The sequence below is a fragment of the Polyodon spathula genome, chromosome 16 (genome assembly GCF_017654505.1).
Source record: "Polyodon spathula isolate WHYD16114869_AA chromosome 16, ASM1765450v1, whole genome shotgun sequence".
In the NCBI taxonomy this organism is placed as follows: Eukaryota; Metazoa; Chordata; class Actinopteri; order Acipenseriformes; family Polyodontidae; genus Polyodon; species Polyodon spathula.
Genome location: NC_054549.1, coordinates 25,266,242 through 25,289,774, shown reverse-complemented (window position 1 = coordinate 25,289,774; position 23,533 = coordinate 25,266,242). Strand labels below are relative to the sequence as shown.

Genomic DNA, 23,533 nt, shown 5'->3' with positions numbered 1-23,533 from the left:
TCTGAACCGCCACCCATGCTGACATGTTTGCGGTTTACCATTAGACCAATGTTAGCATAATTGTCTTTATTGAATTCCAGGGAGAAACTTTCCCTAGGAAGCTGTTCAATTTTTAAAGTGCATATACACTTCACGACAAGTCTAGTTTTGGCATTGAAAAATCTGGAAGAAATGCAAGTAAATCTGTGCCATGAATGGTTTATTATACAAAACAAACAGTAGTTTAAAAAAAAAAAATAATCAGTCTGTCAAAGATTAGGGATATGCCTTTATTTTTTGTACAAATTAAAAATGTTTAAATGGTTTTGCCCAGGAACCTAATACGTAATGTTCTGTAATTAAACTGTGAACCCTTGTGGCCGGTCTGAGAACTAGGGAGAAAAGAAAAATCTCCAACACCTGATTCTCCAGGCTGATGACAGTCTGATCGAAATTATCCCCTGCGCACACAGCTCCCTCCATGTGAGTTTACCCCTCCTTGGAAACCTGAGCTACTTGCATCAAATCTACCTCGCACTCTGCACAGAGATTAAGGTCAGCTGTCGCAACAGTGGGTTTTATGAAAGGATAGACACCAGCAGTGCAGTTTAGCTTGGGTAGACCGCTCCAGTCCATGCTAGTAGGTACTGGACTGTACTTCTAATTGTTTTAAATGCCCTCGTTTGTAGAGATGGGTTTTAATTTATTGGTGTTTCAAGGGTCGGGGTGTGACAACCCCCCCCCACCCCCCAATGTGGTCTAAGCCCTAAGTATTTTGATATGTTATAGCAGTTTCCCAGGGACATTGTGCATACTCAAGCATAGGTACAGTACTTTTCTGTGATTACGTTAACCCTGCAGTTCTAGTCAAAGCTTGGACAATGTATGTGAGGTAATTTTATAAGGATTTTTTATTTATTTCATATCTTTCTGATATCTGAGATGGGGAGCTGCTCGTCCAATTTTGAGGAAACCTGCTTTGGAAATCCCTTGGCACTAGTTTTAAGGACCTGAATAAACCTTTGCACCAGCATTTATACAAGAAATGAGTTCCTGCACAGCGCTGACCTGCTTTTTTTCTGTGCTGATTTGATTGGCTGAGTTACTGAAGACTGTATCTCGGCAACCACTTTGCTCTTCTGCATTGTGCACTAGTTCATATTGGGTTGTTTTTGTGTCCCTCAGATCCAAAAAAGTAACTTGTTAAAGCCCAGTATCTTAACTTGGCTGCAACACTAGTTCTTAAAGTGTCTTGTAGTGATGCTACCCTTTTTTATATGTAAACATTTACGATGGTGAGACAACAGCTGGCTAACATGAATGAATGTAAGTCTGTGGGGAGGTTTAAGTGCCAGTTTTAGCCGTGCCCTACTGTGTGTACATTTTATAACCTCATTTATGGCAGTTCAGTGGAGTAGGGAGGTTTTTAATCATTCCTTTCCCTTCCAGGTAGACTGCAGTTTCTCAGAAATGCATATAAATGTTCCATCTGGAGGCCTATAAAGGTGCATTTTCCAATGAAATGCCAGCACAAGCACAGTTTATTTGTTCTATCTTTGGCAGCCTATCTCAGTTTGTGACTGATGTATCCAGTCGGGGGCTGCTGTCTGCTCACTCAATCACGCCTGACATGAAGGTCTGCCTTCAGACAACTAATGTGAATCACACTGCAGATGCCCTGGTTTATAATGATTGAGTGGTCAAGAAATCCTTTTTTTTTTTTTTTTTCTGATAAATATTGGGAGGGAGTCATATTCCTGGAGCTTTGTAGTGTGGCACTGTGCAAATCTCTTTGCTTTTGAGATGATCCCACCATGGAAAAACGTTTTCCACAGGCTGGCGGAGGCGGACTGTTCTGAAAAACAAGGTCATGCTGCAATTTTTTTATTTTTTTTTTTACCCCCTTCAGTCCTGGTGCTTGGCATCAACAAAGAGTTGTTACATAACATCTATTTCTATCCTGGTTGTTCATTCGCTGCAGGCAGAGAAGCGTGGCTGAGGGGGATTTAATGAGCTTGGGGGGCCTCCGCTCTCCTTTCATAGCACGTATTATCCAGCTTGTTTTGAAAAGCAGCAGCAAATGAAGTTGGCAGTCGTGGGCGGATGGCCATTGTAGGTGGAATTGGGGGACATATCATTCATAATATTTCACTCCCCCCCCCCCCCCCCTCATGCCTACCTGAAGGAAGTACATTTGAATATGCCGGCATTGTTTTTCTTCCCCCTTTATTTCATTTAAATTCCTTCTATAGTAGATGATTCAGAATGTCTCTTTCTGGGTAAATTTATCTGTCTGCCCTGGACTGTGTTCGTGTTTGTTTTAAGGTTAACCATTGGGAAGTTCTTTGCAATTACACAGTGTAATGATTAAACAGAGTTATCCTTAATTCGTACTTGCGCTGCATTTTTGAAGGGATACCCAAGAGCTATGTTTTATCAAGCATGTGGTGACGTTGGCTGGAAGGATTAGGTGCATTTGGACACTGAGAGACTAGCTTGTGGTCCACTACACTCCAACCTTTCAGCAGAGAATGGCAAATATTTAATTTAGTATCTATCCATTTCATCAACATGTTTGAATCTGTACAGAGTGCACTGGTATGCTCTAATTTAGTGTATGCAGTGATTATGAATGGTTTCTCCTGAAAAGGAAAATGTAATGTTTTTTTATGGATTTAGGAGAAGCATCTTTTTCAGTGCCCGTCGCACAAGACTACCTGTGTTGTAAAATATAATTTCAAGTTGTTTGAGCAACTCTTCTACAGCCATTTATCTGTCAGCAGACAGGTGTCTACCTCATATTATTGAGAAAAAACGTGACCAGACTCATGAAAATCCACAGTTGCTTGTTGCCATTGGAAGTGCTAATCACAACATAATTAACCTGACATGTCAAGCCTGTGAGATTTCCCATTGTGAAATTTGTCAGCTGATGTACAGTATATGGTATAGAGCCTGTACATGTGAGCAGTTCAGCGCTTATGCATCCTGATTCGCCCTGTTTTATTAGAAGTGTGTATTTTAAACAGCAGTAAAATCAGAATCTTGTCCAGACATTTTACAGTTTGGTATGCAGGTCATGTGTTAATAGTTAACCCACTACTGATAAGCCTGTTGCATGTGTACATGTGAAGGCAGTGATCGCTGGTATGTGTGTAAGCTGATCAGGGAGTGAAAGGAGAGAGGCTGTGAGCAGTAACTTTTTAGCCTTCTAGTCTCTTCCACACAGACGTTGTCAGTTAGCAATCGTAACCCAAAATTGTTTTTCCAAACCTGCTCTTGACAAAGGCCATATTTTAGCAGGTGTTAAGTTTGTGTCTTGGATGTTTTATGCATGGAGAACTTATTTATTAACACGCCCATAAGAAAAAACATTGCAGAACGTGTTTGAATTGGGCTATGTGGTGATTTTTCATTCAAGTTGGCTTGGAATGGTGTGTGTGTCTGTGATTAAGTTTCTAGCTTTTAATAGACCTGTTGGTGTCAACATTACACTGTACGACTAACAAAGAACGAGAGCTTTACAGAGTATAAAAATAAGATGATGTTCTAGAGATGTAATGACAATGAAACAGTAGGAAAACACTTTCAATAAATTCATATCCTTACTGGCTCATTTTATAGGAGAAAGTCTTCAACCTTCAAAGAAGCATTAGAGAGGGAGATTTTCGGATCCATTTCATTTAGGCAGGATTTACTTTACATGATTATGTAATGCTATTTTAACCAGGTAAGCTTTTACCTAAATTAAATTTGGATCTTGTCAACATGAAAATGGAACACTGAATTTTTTGTGTGTTATATAAAATCAATTAATCTGAAAAAAGCACCTGTTTTTTTTTCCCCAACTGTGGGTAAATTGCCAATGTAATACCTGTACATGTACTATTGAATGGGGCAAGTTGTCTGATTTGCCCAAAGGGGAACATTTAGACCAAAGTGTATTTTGTCGGATGCATGTGGGCGTTCCAAAGGAATGTATTTCTGTATAGCTAGTAAGAAGATAAACAAACTTACCGCAAGCACACTAGCTAGTCACTACATTTTAGTGGCCCACTCGTAAAAACAGATTGAAGATTATTGCCTTACCACTCAAGTTTCTGTAAGTATCTCAAGATGAGAAAGTGCCCCCTACAATGTAGAATATTTCCTGCAGGTAAATGTGTGGGGGGTTTTTTGTGTTGGTTTTTTTTATAGACTGTTAAACATGTGAAATGAAATAGATTATGAATGTGCTTTTTCATTTTTATTTAAACGAGGCAAGAATGAAGGGCTGAAAAGCCTGGGCCTCAAGTGCTAAGAGCCCTACATCCATGCCTACCCACTTTTATGATACTGTACAATCCAGTAGAAAGAAATGGCTGACGTCAAGTCCTTCCCTCTTTCAGTTGACCCAGTTGAGTGGGCGATTAGTGTGAATCAGAGACCCGGAAGATGCGGAGCCTGTCTCATCGCCACCTCATTGTTTATGAACACGACACTTGAAACGGCACCTTGACTAGTGGTTTGCCCTTTCAGTCTGTGCTGACTCACGATGTCCTGGAGAAAAAGGTGTGCAGGGTTTTTGGTAGCCGAAAGCATGGCTAACTTGAAACTTAAAACCTTTTAAGAAAGGGAATCTTTCCTAGACCTATCTCAGGGCTTCCCAACCCTGGTCCTGGGGACGCCATTTGTCTGCTGGTTTTCATTCCAACTGAGCTCTCAATTACTTCTCTTAATTGAACTAATAACTATCTTAATTAGACTTTTTTACTTGTTTTCAGAGCTTAAACAGTTGTAGATTTCAAGCTAACTAGAACATTTTATAAGTAACTTGAACTGCAACTTTAAGAGCTGAGAACAATTAAAAAGGTATAATTAAGCAAATAATTCAACTAATAAAGGGTCTAGTTAAGTCATTGAGAGCTCAGTTGGAATGAAAACCATCGGACACATGGGGTCCCCAGGACCAGGGTTGGGAACCACTGCCCTATCTACTGCTGACTAGTTGTATAGGAAAGATAGCTCCAAAACTGCAGACTAGTAAACTAAAAAATGGGCATATGCATGCATTTTAGTATATTGGATTATTTTTCTTTAGAAAACCCTGAGGTTATTTTGTGCTGGAAGAGGGAAGATAAACTCTTGTTTTCAGATCATTTTTGTCCTCGTTCACATTTAAGGTCCCTATTCAAAAAGGGGACACTTACACCTGTATACTGATTTGTTTGTTTGTCTGTATCTGTCTCACTATCAGGTGAACAAGATAACTGTCTTAATTTTGCACCAATCCTCACCAAACTTTTGTCTCATGCTCCTAACCTCCGATAGACGTTTCGTATTGCATTTACCTATAATCCAGTAGACTTCATTTTATTTTTTATATGAATATTTTTATCCTGCACTCATTTTCTTTCTTACCTTAAGCAGTCCAAAAGCATTACATCATCACCGCATTCGCAGACTACTTCCCAAAGTGAAAGGCTGGGTGAAGCTAGTTGGGCATGATTTTGTTCAGTTTCCAACATATAAAACTGAAACAACATGCAATCAAGATCATATATGTTACTATCGTCAACGTTAGCCTTTCATTTTTGAAAACACTGAACATGATTACAGCGCTATCATAATTCAGGCTTATTGCCTAATGCTATTATGATCATGTTTAAAAGCAATGTAAAAATGATATTAATGGTTCTAGAGTGAAAGTGACACTTATTCATTTTGGTGTTTTGAATGGATTGGCTGCTTTGTTTCAAATCTTTTTACCCTTCATAGTAAATTATCTATTTATTTTTGCTGGGTTAGCATGTCTTGATTTAAGAGATTGTTTTGGGATTATGTGGACCCCTGTGTGTCCCTCCAGTGGTTTTCTTGAGCTGTAGTTGAGCTCAAAGATTTTAGCTGGTGCTGAAGCCACATGTGCATGTATTTACAAAGTAAACTTGTCTTCCAAAACAGTACACAGAAAACTATATGAAGAATGTTGCAGACAACCAGTAAGTTTATTTGGGTGTAAAACTGATTTTTTTTTGTGTGTGTGGTGTTCTTGAATTATTACATTCATAAACAGATATCCATACTAGATATTAGGGCCCTGGGTCATTTTCTTTTTTCACATATATTCTGCTAAATCCCTGAACTGGCTACAGCTCAGTGTGGTTAAGGTCAGATTCACATCACATTGATGGCTTCTTGTAGGAAACTGTGTGCAGTTCGGTCTTATTGGAATCCCAGCTTGCATATGTGAGGGACATGTGTAGTGGATGAATGAGTTTGAAGGCAATGTATGAGGTTTTTGTAACAATAGAGGCTGTGTGAATGCTCCCAACACCCCAAATGGGTGTCTTAAAGACTGTATAACTGGCCGTACAGCACATGACTGAAATTGTAATCCATAGTTGCTCTGAATAGGAACGTAAGTTCTGCTTGGGCAGGTTTGACACCTTGACATCCACCCCCTTCTATTTTAAACTTGCTTATGAGGTGATTTATTGATGGCTTCAAGTAAGACCTGCCTCTTATGATGTTTTAAGCATAACTTTTGGGGTATGTGCTTGTGCAGTTCTGTGTAAATGTGCTTGAAAGTAGCTCTACTGGTTAAGGCACAACCACCTGGTTGAGAGTCGAGTCAGCACAGGTTTGTGTCCTGGCTATGCAAAGTCGCCATTCTTCTGTTTTAAATTTGATCTGGTTTTTCATTATAACTAGCTACATTTATTAAATTTTACCTGTTGTGCACTTTTCATTTGTTATACAATAAAATATTGAAAGAAAATATAGCAAACATGTATTTTTATTAAATAAAGAACTGTCAGTTATTTTTAAAATATATTTTCACCTGGAGTGTGAAATTTGTTTTTATTCACTTTATTTTCTGTCCTTAACTAACCAGCTACTTTCTCTAATACCTGACGTGCTTTGCAGCCAGTGCTTTGTCACAAAAGTAAGGTAAAATGGCTTAGTAAGATTGTGACACTGTCTGAAAGTACAGAAATCAAACTCACGTCTTTTGTTTTAGTCTTGTTCAGTAACGCATAGATGTGTGGTCGCAATTGAAATCCATTTACATATAACCACTATTTTGAAACAATAGTTTTTAAAATATAGTGCATGAACAGCAAACTGTTGGAAAACAGTATGTTCACAAATAGAATCAGACATTTATAAACATTATTTTAATTAAGAAAGCCTGTCCTGCATCAGAACTGTAATAACAGGCTTTGTGGGGATGCTTTTGTATTCAGTGGTGGTTTCCAGTTCAGGTTTCAGGCTGGAGAAGCTGCTTCAACCCAGAGAGGCTCAGTTTATGTAACCCGGTTTTGAAACAGTCACGTTCTGCAGTGTAGGCAGCTATCTGTAGTGCAGGCTTTTTGTTTTCCACGAGTATAATTGAGGCAGCTTGTTTGTTCCCTCTACAAACAAACCTGCAGCAGATGAAAAGGGCTTTTTACACGAACACAAGTGAAAATGACAAATGACGTGTTTTGTATTGTTGTGTCTGTCCGTGTAACTGTCTGTTTTTGTATTCAGCACTAGACGGTTAACGCACATCTCCGGAGCTGTCGAAAGGAGAGCACTATCCGGAGCACCACTGCACTGAGCACCTGCACGTTTTCGATCACCCAGGACTGGTGACCGTACCGTTGTTTTTGTTCAGGACTGTGCCCTTGTTTTCATTATCCCCGTGCTTTACACATTGTTGTGTATTGCCGGGGATTTATTATTTTTGACGGTCACCAGACCTGGAAAAGAGCAATAAAGCACTTATTCACTGAATCACTGTTGTCTGTTCATCACTCCTGCACCGCGACATCTGTTCCCCTTACCAACCACTTTGCCACAAACACATACACACACAATTCACTGCAAGCTATCCCTTACTCTGTGCATGAAGACTGCATTGTAGTAAAGCTGTTAACTTGGGTAATATTAAGTCTGCAAACGTATGTTCTATTTAAGAACCTTCTTTAGCTGAAGCTGAGTGTTGACTGGGTGCATCAAGGCTGTCTGTCCAACAGTCTGTCACACTTCACTTTTAAATAGGATAGACAACAACTTTAGTGATAATAAACGTGAAGGCTGACTGGTATCTAGAGAACAGATCAAAACAAATTACAGTCTCGGTCTGTAGTAGGTATCTGCAGTCTGTCAAGCTTGCATTTTCCCATGTCGGATACAGGTCATGGTGATCTACTTTTTCATATTAACACATGTTGTGTCTGGTGCTTGTAATCCCCACCTACCACTGATCTGATCGTTGCCTGTCTTCATCAACAGCGTTCTTTCTACTGCCGTCTCACAGAGGATAAGAAGTCTGAGAAGTTCTTCAAAGTATTTTATGAACGCATGAAGTTAGCCCAGCAGGAGATTAAAGCTACTGTCACAGTGAACACCAGCGACCTGGGCAACAAGAAGAAAGAGGACGACTCCTCGGACAGGGATGTTCCAGTGCGAAAAAAAGGTAAGGGGCTTGAGTGTGGAGACCCTGATCATCAACGTCTAGTACGCAGGCATCGTGTTGCATTGCCAGAAAAAAAAAAAAAGAAAATTGTTCTGAAGTGGCTGATCACAAGATGACTTCCTTTTGTAAGGACACTTTGATCTAGCCAATGTTACATATGTCTGGCTGGCAACTACTGTAGAACAGAAGAGCAGCTTCTGTACTTGGGTCAGAGCACTTACTGTAGTTACTGTGTTTTTATAATAACTTAGAGTGCAACATGTTCTACACAATTGGCCCTTTTAAAATATGTTGACCAGTTACATTATAAACACACTGGATTTTTGGATCAGGGTGTAATGCCCCTAATGACGTACTTGGACCGACTTGAGGGCAGAGCTCTAGTCCTCTCTGGGTCTGCGCTACAGGAGACTTTAATGGCCAGGAGCCTGATGAGCTCAAGCGGGCACCTGCAGGCCTTTGTCCTCCAAAGATTGGAAGCTCGCTCACATCTACTCTCGAGTTCCTGGGTGTAGAGGCAGTTGGCTTGGTTGTAGTGATGATAATCATTGACCTTCAGTGTTCCTGAATTGCTGTGGTGAGGAAATGTAGTTGGACTTTCTAAATAGGGTCTGTCTGGTTGACCTTGTTTTAATGTTTCCTGGATTTAGAATAGAATTTCAGTATTTTGAGAACTAGAAGATTTTTCAAAAGTTGTAGTGTAAGGAAGTATACTGCTGTTTTAATCTTTTTACATGGTGCATAGTAAAGAGCGGCAGTAAATATATTAGGCACATGACTATGCTGCTAATAAACTTGATTATCATAGTTTCACCTACTGTAAAGTGTGTTTTTTTTTTTCTTTGCTTAAGCCAAAGAGTCCATGGAAAAGATCACTGAAGAAGTGCGAGAGCAGTTGTTGGAAGCGTCTTTGGCGACAAAGAAAGCCTTCAGCTCTTACCGTAGGGATGCCGACCATGAGGAACACTTTGCATCCGGAGAAGGGCAGCCCAGCTCTGGAGACAAGAATAAAGATGAGTGGGAGATGAGTGCCATCATTGCCATCATGCAGCCTATCCTGAGGTTCCTGCAGCTGCTGTGCGAGAACCATAACAGAGACCTGCAGGTTAGTGGGGCTGGATGGGACATGTTGTTACCCATCTGCCACCTGACTTGGTGCGTCAGCTGATATCGGAAGCAACTCTGTGTACAAGTGTACCGCTTCAGGTAATATTTCATCGAGTCGGAACTAGAAAACCAGAGTAACAATTTCTGCTTAGTAACAGTTTTGTTTCTGGATTGAAAAAAAAAATGTGATTTTAGATCTATGGTTTACATTTTACATTCATACTCTAGCAAACCCAATGAAGTCATCAACAACCTAATGATTATTACTGGAAACCTTTTTATTGCCTTATAAAGTACAACAGTTATCTAGGTGTATACTTCATTTCTGATTGAAATGACAGAGTGCAGCACGTTCTACACAATTGGTCCTTTTTAAAATAGTTACATTATAAACACACTGGATTTTTGGACTATGATTACTTGCTCAATGGTCTTGCTTTTTCAGTATTTTAGAAAGATTTTTTGGAAATATTCACTCAATTTCAGATTACAGGAACCCTATTGTACAGATCTCGATTTGGGTAATCAGATTTAAATATTGCAAACATTTGCCATTCTGTCGGTGATCCAAGAACTACAGCCCTATGGTATAAGCAGTATTAGATGTGAATTATTTTTTTTAATTTAGATTTTTTTGCGATGCCAAAACAACAAAACCAACTACAACCTGGTGTGCGAGACCCTGCAGTTCCTGGACTGTATCTGCGGCAGCACCACCGGCGGCCTGGGTCTGCTGGGTCTGTACATCAACGAGAAGAATGTGGCACTGATCAATCAGACCCTGGAGAGCCTGACAGAGTACTGCCAGGGCCCCTGTCATGAGAACCAGGTATAGAGTGCACAGCTAGAGGGAACACATGGGGAATGGGCCTCATTTACAGGAATTCGGCTCTTACTGCGCTTGTATTGGGATTTAGTCTGAACACTGAGGTTAAAGGAATCGTCAGTCCACAATGACTGGTGCATGCTGGTCAGAGCTGCTGGTCTTCAGCTGTTCATAATGATTTAGGAGACTGGTACTGGTGAAGAGGGGAACAATAGGTTAATTGAAATCTCTTTATAGTAAAGGTCTGAAATGAACTATTTTCTGTTCTGGGGTTTTGTATAACTGATGGGTGCCCAGGAGAAAGCGAATAGGTATTTGTTCCAATTCTCTTAGCCTGCCACCAGCCCAAAAAATTGATTCACTGGAAAAGCCATATGAGCTGCAGAAAAGTAAAATATATCTGTCTATATCTATGAGACACAGGAAGCAAGTGTAGCTGGAAGAGCAGTTTGTTTTATTTATTTATTTATTTTAATCCTTGCCCCCTCCACCCCAAAAGTAAGAACTGATTTTGTTTAAAAGCGTTGCTTAGCACACCTTTAGCACGCTCTGTTCTTGCATCCACAAAGTAGAAGCAGGTCTTTTTCAAACTCATATGACCAGATTAACAGAGGGACCATTCAAAACTACTGTTTGGCTGGTTTAAAATATGAATGTCTTTTGAATTACAGGTAATGGGTTTGCTTTTATGGGGAAATGGAAACAGGGAGGGTTAATGGGTTGTACACTACAGTTATACAGTACTACACTTGGTTTATTTCTTTGATCTGTCAGCCAGCCTTGTCTACTTCACAACAGCAGCTTTGTTTTCCCCATTCTGATGGTGACGGAGTTGTTTGTTCTTCAGAACTGCATTGCTACTCATGAGTCCAATGGGATTGACATAATTATTGCCCTGATTCTCAATGATATCAATCCTCTGGGGAAGAAGAGAATGGATCTGGTACTGGAGCTGAAGGTTAGTTTGTCAGCTGCATGGTTTGCACATCTAAAGGCTGGCTCCCACTGGGTATATGATTCAGACAGACGCTAAGAACGGGTGCAGGCTGTAGTTCACTCTTTTAAATCCCCCCCCCCCCCCCCCCCCCAAAAAAAAAATTGTGTGATTGACAAATGCCACCATTCAGTTTAATGGTAAAATCACTGACATTCGCTCACTTTGTTGAGCTGACCTGCTCAATTTAACCATCTCGCTTTCAGGAAACACTGTACGTAGGCTGCTAAGAGACACACAAACAATTTAAATTCCTGAGTTGATAGTTTTCATTCTGATTATTTATCTGTTTATTTATGGTACCGTACATGCTTAATTAGTTCTTTATACATTATTATTCAAATAATAAACAGTAAATCGTATTTTACTTGTAAAATTCTAAAGGAAAGATTAAGGGGTGTGATTGGTTGAATGTGAGTGACATCACCAACTTGATGCTGAGAAGTTGAAATCTACCAACTTGTTTACAGTGTCTATTATTTGAACACAAGATGGTCATTCGTAGCGTCTGTCTGGATCTTATTCCGAGTGTGAACCAGCCTTAAATCTAAACCCAGCAGGGAATTTTTACATGGCTTAATAAGTAGGATGGTTTTTAATTGATTAACTCTTTCAACATTACACAAATACAAAACCCCTCCACACAAAGTCTTTAGCTTTTAAACCATAGTTTTACTGTTAATGTGTTCAGTGTTAACATGAAAGTGTTATAAATTCAGATGGCCAGTTCCCTATGAAATTTGGTATCCAAGTGCCTGTTGTGCCAAACATGCCTGTTGCTTTCGTTGTGTAAAACAATTGCACTTGGATTGTAAATGTTTGTGAAATCTCTGTCAGTGTCAGCTGTTTACTCAGTAACCCTTCTCTCTGTCTTGTCGCAGAACAATGCCTCCAAACTGCTGCTAGCGATCATGGAAAGCCGACACGACAGTGAGAACGCTGAGAGAATACTTTACAACATGCGGCCTAAGGAGTTGGTAAGGCCGTTTTGATGAGAGTGATGTTGTGGGACTGTGTGGCTTTTTTGTGGTTATTGGGTTTTTGCTGTTTGTAAATTTGGTTCTCTTGAGGTGAAAAAAATGACTCTAGTTACTGTAGGGAACAGTGGCAGAGAATAACATGAGCGTTGCCTCACAGCTTAACGTACACCTTAGCTGCCCTGTCTGCCATTTAGTTCCGAGTCTGTCGGAGACTGCCAGCTGTGCACAATTGTGCATGGTGGTTTTGTGATGTGGAGTAATGCCCAAAGGCAGTTAGGAAACGTGTGCATTTCCACAATATTTCAAAACAATTTAGTAAACATGTGTCTTTTTAGAAATGTGGGTAAAGTTATTGGCAGTATGTTGGCTTACAGCAGTGTTTTTAACGGTGCCTCAAATGCTTATTTTTATGTATGCGTATGGATTAAGAATCGCATGTTTTTTTTTTTTCTTTATAAAGAAGTTTCAAATGACAAGTATTGTAAATATCTTCAGTCTCCACTTTAAAAATGTATCCTGTTGCCAAATCTTTCCAGAGTCCAAGCTCTACACTGCTTAGTTAAGCAATTAGTGTAATGGTAAATATTGTGAAGAGATTAGTTTGGAACCCACACCTTTAACACATTTGCTGCGAACAATGAGCCAACACACAGTATCTGTTTTGTAGTTGCTAAAGAAACGAGAGTTACTATGATTCGCTTTGTTGGTGGTTTGAGTAATCTGTATTTTAATGCTGGGACAGATATCCGTTCTGTTTTTCCTCCTTTTTTTTTTTTTTTTTTTTTTTTTTACATGCAATCAAAGGCAAAAAATAAAAAAGCATGGTAGTGTCAGCCAGTAATTCCAGTTGATAGAAATGAGAAATCTGAATCGCGACGTGCGTTTGCCTTGCACCTTGCTAGATTTTCCACAACAGTTTCTAAATTAGCAAGGGAAAGATATGTAGCTCCGTTTCTGTGGGATTTCTATCTATTTGCTTCTGGCTGTCAAACTTTAGCATTAGTTTGTGTACGCAGCACTAGCTGCCAAATAGTGATCTTGGTGTACTGTACTTGTGAAGTTGCCGGTGCTGTTCAGATACAGGGTTGCATATAATGGCTTTGATAACGTTTTGCAAATTAACAAATATTTGAATACTTGTCTTCAACAGCTGTCCAAACATGAAAATACCATGTTCATCTTAGCACTACTGTATTTCAATGTCGGTTTATTTTACATTTTAGTTAAATGTTAAGAGAAATTGTACCAAAATAAAACGCATGTGATCTGGCTGAAATAAACGGATGGCTACTAGTGTTCTTGAATACCTAAAATCTCACACATAGCTGTAGTTCAATGGTTTTTCATCTAAAGCTGTGTGATATTTTAGTGGTTTTACAAATAAACCCTCAATAAAATAAATAAATGAACCAATTAAAGAATATCCTCCTTTGAGAAGCAAAACGATGGCAGTCTTTCTGGGCAGTTCCACACCAGGAAACCGCTTTCTCACGGAAATGTATCATTATTGCCAAACCTGGTTTCTAGCCTTTTCTCAGGCACCAAACCCTTTTTATAAATTCCCAATTTGCCTACACAGTACTGTATTGTGCAATGATACCAATTCCGGGATGCAAACAGAACTATTGAGAGTGACCTGAAATTGATTCTGCCCTATATAGTCTAGTGTGTTCATGTTTCATGCTGAAGTATTTTATTTGTTTTAATTCTCATCTGATTGTGACATGGTACAAGTGTGAGGAGTGCAGCAGTTAAAAAGGATTTTCTTCCTTTTATTTAATTTGTTTAATTAGACTCTTTTTGAGGGCTACACCAATACACATGCTTGTTGGTAACTTGTACGCTTTATTAATTTGATACAAGTGAGATGAAAATTCAAGTTTTAAATACTTTAAACAAACATGAATATAATGGCCTCCAGGTATTGATTTCATAACCTGTACTAGTAAAACATCTTTTAAGCCGTTCCAGTTTTTACTTCGTTATCCTCAGGATATGTCAATGATGTAGACTCCCCCCCCCATTTGACTTCATGTTTACAAATCGTATATGACCTAGCATTGGTCAGTTTGGCGAGTTTCCCTAAGAGAGTGTTCTACGTTCAGAACAACACTCCCCAAATTAACCCAATATGGATAAACCCTAACCCTAGTTCCCAGGGTGAATCAAACAACTGTGGAAGTTATTTCCATCCTTGCTCTACAGAAATTACTGCCAGGCTTTGTGACAAGCTTCAGTGGTATCCAAATGTGGTTCATAGTCAGCAACTGGCATGAAGTAGCACTCAGTGGGCCTGTCTTTTTGGTAGGCCTTTTTCTGGAGAAGGTTGATGTGCTGTGTGTTTCTCCTGGAGTGAGTCAGTGTGGTGGAACCCACCCTCTACAGGTTTTAGTTTCTTCTGGTTTTAAGCAGTCTTACCCGAGGTGGTTTCACTGCACTGTTCCTACTCCAAGGTCAGTTTCTTTGAATTTACCCCTCAGTCTGGAATTTTGCTTTTTTTTACTTTGTCTGGTTTGACAGATCACCGCAATATACAAAATACATGCAAATTGATCCAAAATCTTCCCTAAGACATTCTTAACAATACATTTATGAAGTTATGCCAGGTCAGATATTTTAGAATGGTGCTGAGGTAGACTCTCTTTCCTGTTGTAATCTTATCTATTACTCACAAAACATACTATTTCCTTAGGTACTGTAGTTTTACAGGAGCAGCAGGAAATTAAAGTAGACCTTGTTCAGATTTTTCACAAGAGCTTGGAGCCTTTTTACTTGAACCTTCCTTCAGTACAATGTTTCTTCTATAAGTTAGTCATTTAGCAGACGCTTTATATACAAAGCGATTTGGACTGGGTCAACTATGCATAAACTGCTTCTGCAGTGTCACTTACAATAGGACCTTGGATTTTAAGTCTCATTTGAAGGACAGAATTGTTTCCTCCCCCATGTATAATTAGTGTTTTTTTGTTACATTCTTGAAACTTAATAATAAACTGGCTGATCTAGGTCAAAGCACCTTAACACTGAAAATATCTAAACTAAACAAATCTTGTTCAAAGGAAAACAATGCATAAATCATGTCTGAAATAACACACATTTTTCTCTTCTCTCCTTTCTTTTAATCAGTCATTTTGATGGGGGTACCAATTTTTGTTTATTTAGCTTATTCAAAATTAGAGAACATTCATTTTGAATCGCTGAGATCTAGACGTATAGAGAGAGGCTCGAGGAGCTCGTTTTTGTAGTGTGTATTGGTCACGCTGGGTAACGGTGTGTTTTGGGTTGCAGGTGGAGGTGATAAAGAAGGCTTACCTCCAAGGAGAGGTGGAGTTTGAGGACAGTGATGATGATGAGGATGATAAAGATGATGAAAATGGAGAGGATCACGCTGCATCTCCCAGGAACGTGGGGCACAATATTTATATACTGGCACATCAGGTAATGCGCTGCAGCAGGATGTTAACCTGGCAGGACAATAAACACTTCTGCTTGTGTCAAGAGTAGTTTTAATCTTAAGAGATTTTAATTTCCCCATTCTTGTTTTAATATTTTCTCTGTTACATTAAAATATTTGTGTTTTAAGTTGATTTTCTCTTACAAGGAACAATCCATTATTCTGTGAATTAAGTTGTTTTTGACAGTAAGCAAAAGTTTTTACAGAATGTGATTTGGGCAATCTTCCCTTTTCAGTGTTTTATTAAAACTAGAAACTTTTATTTAACGCTTATCAACTTGTCGTTTGCACAATATTTTGACCTTTTCCTGTATTTGTATGTAGTAATCTTTAAAGTGGGTCAATACATAAGCCCTGGTGGAACACCCCAGTATGGTCAATACAGAGTCAGAGAAGCAGTGTTGCACGGCTGCATTCTGGGATTCTCTTCCTAACATTCCATGACAGCTGTTTAATTTCACTGCCATTTTATTTGAATCTTTGGCCATATTACTGATTTTGTTTCATATTTTTTAAAACTATTCTGTTGTACATGCCTCTTCTTTGGCAGAGGACTGCCTTCCATCTTAATTTCTCAAGCAGTGCTTTTTTTGTTTTTGACCACAGCTGGCTCGGCACAATAAGGAGCTCCAGCACATGCTGAAGCCTGGAGGTCAGAATGGAGAAGGAGATGAAGCTCTAGAATTCTACGCCAAACACACTGCCCAGATAGAGGCGAGTACAGTGGAGCCAGTGCTGCTGCTTGACAGCGTTCAGGAAACACATCTGCCAAAATATAATGCTAACCTACACTTTGCCCTGTGACTTAAGGTGTGACTTTCGCTTTAGACCTAACACACACAAGCATCAAGAGACCATTGCCTCTGACCAGATAGGGCTGTCATATTGAGGTCAAGTTTCCAGCGTATAGAGAGAACTTTGAATTAGTGTCTTAATTGGTGTTGTCCTGTATTCTATGATTCTCAATCAACTCGATTACCAGTGTTGTCTGTTTTACGTTGTCCTGCACATGGTTGTAACCTCAGGCACAGCGATGGACCACAGACATTAGCTATCCAATTGATCTACAGTAGGTTATTCAAAGAACTGTCCTTCTGAGAAGTTTAAACATGCAATGCATAAGTGTCTCTATTCTCTTAATTGTAGTATTTAGGCAACCTTTTGATCAGTTTAATACACCAGAGTTTATTTACAGTTGCTAAACAGCTGTTTTTGTATTTTTCCCTCCAGTCAAATTCAGGTACCAGTGTTGTATAGTAAAAACAGTTTCACATCCATTGTTTTTACCTCTGGCCATATGCAGACCATTAAACTCCTTCAAAATACAGCCAGCCAATATCTCTCTATTGGTAGTTACAATTGTTACAGTTGTAATGGATGCTGTCACTTTAACTGTACAAAAGAAAACCATGAATGTTAATAACACACTTTTAAAAGCTATACTTGCAAGTTAAAATGCAACTATATAAAGGCGTATCAATTTGTTGATTTAAAATGCATTTATTTTTATCTTGTCTAACATACATACAGAGCAGGTAGAATATTCGTTTTCATTTCAGCCTAACGCTTGCAATTTCAGTAATAAATAAAAAAGCAGATCTTAACAGACAGCAGTAGGCATTTAAAATTAATTTATTCCCTTTTAAGCAAGGCATTGCAGCCAGAGGGGAGGGAGGACGGACCGACAGAGTTCTGCATTCCAAAAAATGATTGTAATGTTGTTCATATATTTAATTAGGATGTAATTTGAGGATATGTTTCGCAACTTTAGGAGATTTTAAGTGGGATAAAAGGGGCAGTAGACATCCTGCTCCCACTTCTTTTTCATTTGAACTTTCTGTCTCTAGATTGTCCGCCATGACCGCACCATGGAGCAGATTGTGTTCCCGGTGCCCAATATCTGTGAGTTCCTCACCAAAGAGTCGAAGCTGCGTGTGTACTACAGCACGGAACGAGACGAGCAGGGTAGCAAGATCAATGACTTCTTTCTGAGGTCTGAGGACCTCTTCAACGAGATGAACTGGCAGAAGAAGCTGCGAGGTACACAAGAGGCTGTTGGTAACACAAACACGGTTCCCTGTGCGTTTTACAAGTAACTCTCTAATAATATAGGTCTGTGTGCTTGCCGCTTTCTGCTAACCATTCCCCCTGGTTCCTCTTGTGTACGTTTGTTCTCCCTGCATATTTCTTAACATCTGAAGAGTGGGTCCTGCTCATGTGCAATCTTGAGCGGTGTCTTTGTGTTTGTAGAAGTTGTCGTGCTCGCCGCTTATTTCTACTTGTGTTGGATGGTTATTCACAGGTTGTGAGTCTTCATGCAACTGAAGTGAGCAACACTAACCACCCAACCTGGTTTTAGACATAGGTGGCGAAGACCTGTTTTTAAAGTCATTAAGTGAGTCACAAGTCGTTCAAGTTCTCATTTAATCAATAGCCAAATACTGTTAGTTCTTTAAAACTGTCTTTTAAACTCCTTTGTTCGGCGAAGGATGAAGCATTTGGGTTTTGAGATATCAGTATAAAGGCCTAGGTGACTGACTGTCGAATGTTTTCCGGGTTAAAATTAAAAAAAAAAAAAAAAAAAAACATTTTGAGCATCTCTTACTACTTTCAACAGTTTGACAGTCAACTCTGCTGCCTACACCATAACATATGCCAAATAAAGCTGCTGTTGCAGCAACCATACTAATTGGACTATAATCTGTCTTGCAATGTCCAATGGCCACCAAAGAACACCAGTTTGTAAGAAATGATACAAGTGGCTCAAGTATTGGATATTCCATTCTGATCCAAAGCCTTGACCAAAGCCTGTGCATCTTCTGAATCATGGTACTTTGGTCCTGCTTCAGTGTTGTTAAAGATTGTCTGTCTGTCTTGTTTTACAGGTGATTTATTTATTTATTTGTTTTTGTGGCGTGCTGCTTTAATCGCAGTACATGTTTTAAGCCTGTACAGGCATATTTTAATGCATAAGAAGAATTATTATTAATGCAAGTATATTGTTTATCTTTTGGAAACATTACATGATTTTTACCTGAAACCTTAGTTAAAATACACTGGAAATAGCAATGACAGAAGTTACTATAATTCAAAAAAAATTGACACTGATAAGCCAGATACCAAGTCTGTTTACCACATAAGAAACCTATTCATACCTGTGCATAATGAATCTGCATGTTTCTTTTCAGTGCGACAGTTAAGGAATATTTAATACTTTAAGGACAATGGCCAACACCACCCCTGATTTTAATATTCTAAATCTTTTCTAAAACACAGGTCTTACAATGTAAGCATTGATCAGTACTTCTGGTTGAAATGTTTGTATGTAATTCTAGTACTTTTGGCATTCGAACCATCAGGATTGGTTTTAACTGCTGAACTGTAGCATAGAGGGTAGCTGTAGAATGTAGTATTGGCTTCACCCTTTCATCTTCATGAATATAGACTGTCTAAGCCTTGCAGCTATTTCATGCTTACTGCTTATTCTGGACTGCTGTCTTAATGTGAACTGCTAACTTGTTTTCCTTTCCTGATTTCCATGTTTTACCCAAACCATTAGAAAGTCCATGTATACTCGTACAGTACCAGGGTATCGAATGTTTGTTTCTAACAGGTGGTGGTAGGATATCTAGATTCACTGAATCGGTCTTGTTCAAAATGGACTGGAGACATTGAGACTTCTAATTGACACGCTTGTCATTGAAGTTTCTTTTTGGATTTCTAAAAATAGATAAGCAGGCAGATGCCTGGGACTGATAGAGGACTCGTCATTGAGTGTTTCTGTTGCAGTGGCATGTAAACTTATTAGTTGGACAGTATCCAGAATTTTGAACGCACGGAATGGCGAGTTGCACAAGTTGTCGCAACAGAAAAAAAAAACGGTGTCTGTAATCATGGAACAGCTTGCTCCACACAGACCTCAGAACAAGCAATCTGGAATCTGTTGTTTGATCACAAAAACATCTGTTCTGGTGATGGATAGCAAAGGTTTGTGTGGGCGGACAAAGTTCTATAGCTATCCAAATATATATTAAACAATTTTTTCTTTTTTTTTTTTTTTGTATAAAATGGAAGTCTGATCAAGGCTTTAATTAATTTGAATGAAATAGAATGTGAGCTCCCCCCCTCTTACTATGTGTTTTGCTTTACCCTGGTCTTAAACCCTTTTTAGTTCATAACGTTTGAAAATAAGAACCCATATTACAAGGGGATCTTGGATCAGAACACCAAATCCATTGCCATCCAATGTTTATTATAGACTGATCCTCAACAAGAATGGGTTAACACCCCCAGTATGTGTAGCAACACTACTCACAGCATAGAATGAGATATATAAGAAACCAGTTCAACTAGACTGATATTCTTCAGTGTAGTCAACTTGTGCCTTTTGGAATTCTGATTTGAGGGTATTGAAGTTCTACATGAACATTGCGTAGTGTTTGCAATTTATTGGTAGACCAGGATTTTTTTTTCTATAGAATGCAGTATTTCATTATTTTGAACCAGCTGAGGGGATGTGGTTTTTTGAATGGACTCATTTTAGTCAGTACTGTTATTGCTGGGGGATTTTACTATAGCACTCTGCGGTTTCATGCTTGGACACGTGATCTAGTTATCTATATGAATCAATCTAAGAAGTGCACTTGCATTCGCTCTGCTGTAACGTCATGCACATACACCATGTGTGTGTGTGTGTGTTGTTCAAAAAAATCCCCTCTTGCAAACCATTGTCTGCTTTCATATAGCATCCGCCAAACAAACTGTTTTCAGTGTGCCGGCTGTGAAAGAATGCAATTTTATAAATAGGTGCTTGAAATGACTGACAGACGTGAACCCTTTCCCCTTTACAAAAAATACTTCTGCATACAAAAAAGTCCCTAATAGCAAAGATTCTTATTAGGAAGTGTTTGTCTTGGTTCCTGGGTCATCTTTTAGGTTATCAAGTTTACAATTGTAGTTGCTTGTGCATAATTGTAAAAATACTGTAGATTTTTAGTACGTGGTGCAAACAAATACATTCCAGTAATATTTTCTAATGTATTGCCATTTTGTAGATCTCAATTCTGAGAAACGTACACAGTATGATAAGTGATTTTATTTTCAATTGGTATTTATTTAAAGATGTTAATACAGAAAACTAATCAAGCGCTCCTTATGCTACACTGCTGATTCAACTTCGACAGGTTGCACGAAGGAATCGGATCAACATTGGAAACACACCAGTCAGAGGAAAATCGTCAGTTGGTACAGCGTGAACTTAGTTTTTAGTTAAGAAAATAAATTCCATTCAGAATTGTGAGATCTATGAAGTGAAGTACATATTGGATAATAAGTGGAATTATGTTTGCTCTGTGTACTTTTTACCACACCCTCTCACTGTGTGTTCTTAGTCTGATCATGGTTACTTTTCTTTCTTATTCAAAGCAGGCCTGTATTTGTAGTGTGTTCTGTTGAGTAAATTCTGGTACCAAAGTGGTAACAACGCTTCCTCAGTGTTTGTTGATGGAATGTTTATTACACTGTAAATATTTAATAGTCTGTCTTTGTACATGTAAAGCTCCTGAAACAAAGGGACTAATACAACAGCAAATAATTTTACTATGTATTCAGCTATTGCAACCACAGTGCATACCCTAGATGTGCCCTCTGTGCAAACGGGGTCAAACTACAAAAATGCTGCTTTTTACCACGATCACCGGTCCCCCTTTCAATTCTGTTAAAGGTATTTTGGTTATTTACTTGTATACTTCAGTATGGGATGTGCAGCTATCTCAAACACTAGATGAAAAGCTGCTGCTGCTGCTGCTGCTTTGTACTGAATGTTAATAAATCTAATAAGAGGTAAGTGGCTGAAAGATTTAGCTTGTTTGTGGCACAGGTTAAAGACTGCAGGACCCAATAGTTTCCACCAAGTACAGACTCTACTCAACACAACACACTGCAACACAGACCAATGAAAAGGCAAACTCCCAAACTATCATGGGGGGGGTGTGTGTGTTATATATATATATATATATATATATATATATATATATATATATATATATATATATATATATATATAAAATGAGAGCGCATCTTATATGAAAATACGGTTTCTCCTCACTGTTACTGTATAGTGCATCCTCATGTTTGTGGCCTGGTGCTTTTATTCCCTATTTTATGCTCCACAGCTCAACCAGTGCTGTATTGGTGCTCCAGAAACATGTCCTTTTGGAGCAGCATTTCCTTCAACCTTGCGGTCCTCATGAACCTCCTGGTGGCCTTCTTCTACCCCCTGGAGGGCATTCGAGGAGGTAACGGCATTACAGTGTGTCTAATCTGTCTTTAGCTTACAGTGCCGGCATAGGGTTTGCTAGTACTGGACATGGATGATTGGCTAAACGGTATTATCCCCCTGCTGGGGATGCAAAGATGATGTAGTGAATGTTGTTATAAGTACATACAGTCGTAGTCAAAAATGTACATACCCCAATGGAAATGTGTAATTTCTCAAGAATTTTTGGAAAAATCTTTTGTAGGAAATGGATGGATGAGGAAAAAGTTAAGAAATATATGGTTACAATTTATATTTCAGCAATTTTTGCAGAACTCAAAAGCTGATTCAGTAATATTCATACCCTTTGCTGATATGATAGCATTGTCTACAAGGTGCTAGAAACCTAATTTTAGAAAATGCTGGATTGTAGGTGAACATTCTTGGAGAGTAAAAGAGTTGGGCATAGAATGATTGCTGTCATTACCAATAAGTCAATATGGGGAAAAAGTAAAGAGCTATCTGAAGACCTTAAGCATAAAATTATTTATTGTCAGAAAGCTGAAGAAGGATACAAGATTTACAAGCATTTGAGTGTCCCAATTTCAGCCATTGTTTCTGTTATCAAGAAGTAAGAGACTCATGGTGCCATCTCAACGCTACCTCAGTCTGGAAGAGAGGTTTCTTTCACCACAAACAACTACAATTGTGAGATTGATGCGAAATATTCAAAGTGAATTGGCTGCAAATGGGACTGAGGTTTCCATTTCAATCACAGGTCGAGTATTACATGGTGGAGGTCTCAATGGTCGTAGGCCAAGGAAAAAGACACTCTTAGGAAAACACCACAAGGACAATAGTTTAAAGTTTGCAAAACAGCATTTGAATAATGGATGCGAGTTCTGGTAAAATACTTTTTGGAGTGGTGAAACAAAAATCGAGCTATTTGGTCATGCGGATAGTCGTTACGCTTGGAGAAAGTCTGTTGAGGCATGAATACTTTAATTAGCATTTTTGGAGTTTTTGTTAAATAAAAAAAAAAATGCTGAAAATGTAACTCTTTTTTTTCTTCCACAAAAGCAACACTTTTTGCTTCAAAAGGTGTTTTCCTATAATTTGGGGAACGTAAACTTTCGACAAACTGAATGTCATGCTTTACAGTTGTCCATATATCTAGCAAACCGCTTATCCAATTGTCAAACTTGATAGTATTAGATTCTGGGGATAAATGTGAGTCTGTGTCTACATACCCCCATCTGTCTGTCACACTTGCTTTTTGACATTTATCCAGAGAATGATTTTCAAATGGTGAAGAAGATTTAATTGCTAATTCTTATGCTTTACTAATCTGTACATGCTGTTGATTAAATACCATGGCAATTTAAAAGCATGATGTATAGAGTTTAGAATGTATAGCTATGTCTACAATGCATGCTACCGACACATGTTTTAAATAATGTTTTACCAGTAAGGTTAAGAGTAGTGCTAATCAAT

The 23,533-nt window shown here is 38.7% G+C and overlaps 1 protein-coding gene across 8 annotated transcripts in view; it reads left to right on the top strand.

The window, feature by feature from the left end:
• The window catches only part of LOC121328701 (inositol 1,4,5-trisphosphate receptor type 1), a 166,723-nt gene that overhangs the window by 112,244 nt on the left and 30,946 nt on the right, over positions 1-23,533 (top strand). For 6 of the 8 annotated variants that reach the window (XM_041273674.1, XM_041273672.1, XM_041273671.1 and 3 more), the window contains 9 exons: positions 8,239-8,422; positions 9,274-9,527; positions 10,158-10,358; positions 11,203-11,313; positions 12,231-12,326; positions 15,618-15,767; positions 16,390-16,497; positions 17,631-17,862; positions 21,957-22,079. In XM_041273674.1, the coding sequence (XP_041129608.1) occupies positions 8,239-8,422; positions 9,274-9,527; positions 10,158-10,358; positions 11,203-11,313; positions 12,231-12,326; positions 15,618-15,767; positions 16,390-16,497; positions 17,631-17,862; positions 21,957-22,079 (1,459 nt within the window). The remainder of the gene's footprint in view (positions 1-8,238; positions 8,423-9,273; positions 9,528-10,157; positions 10,359-11,202; positions 11,314-12,230; positions 12,327-15,617; positions 15,768-16,389; positions 16,498-17,630; positions 17,863-21,956; positions 22,080-23,533) is intronic. The other 2 variants (XM_041273673.1, XM_041273670.1) reach the window with 1 other exon arrangement.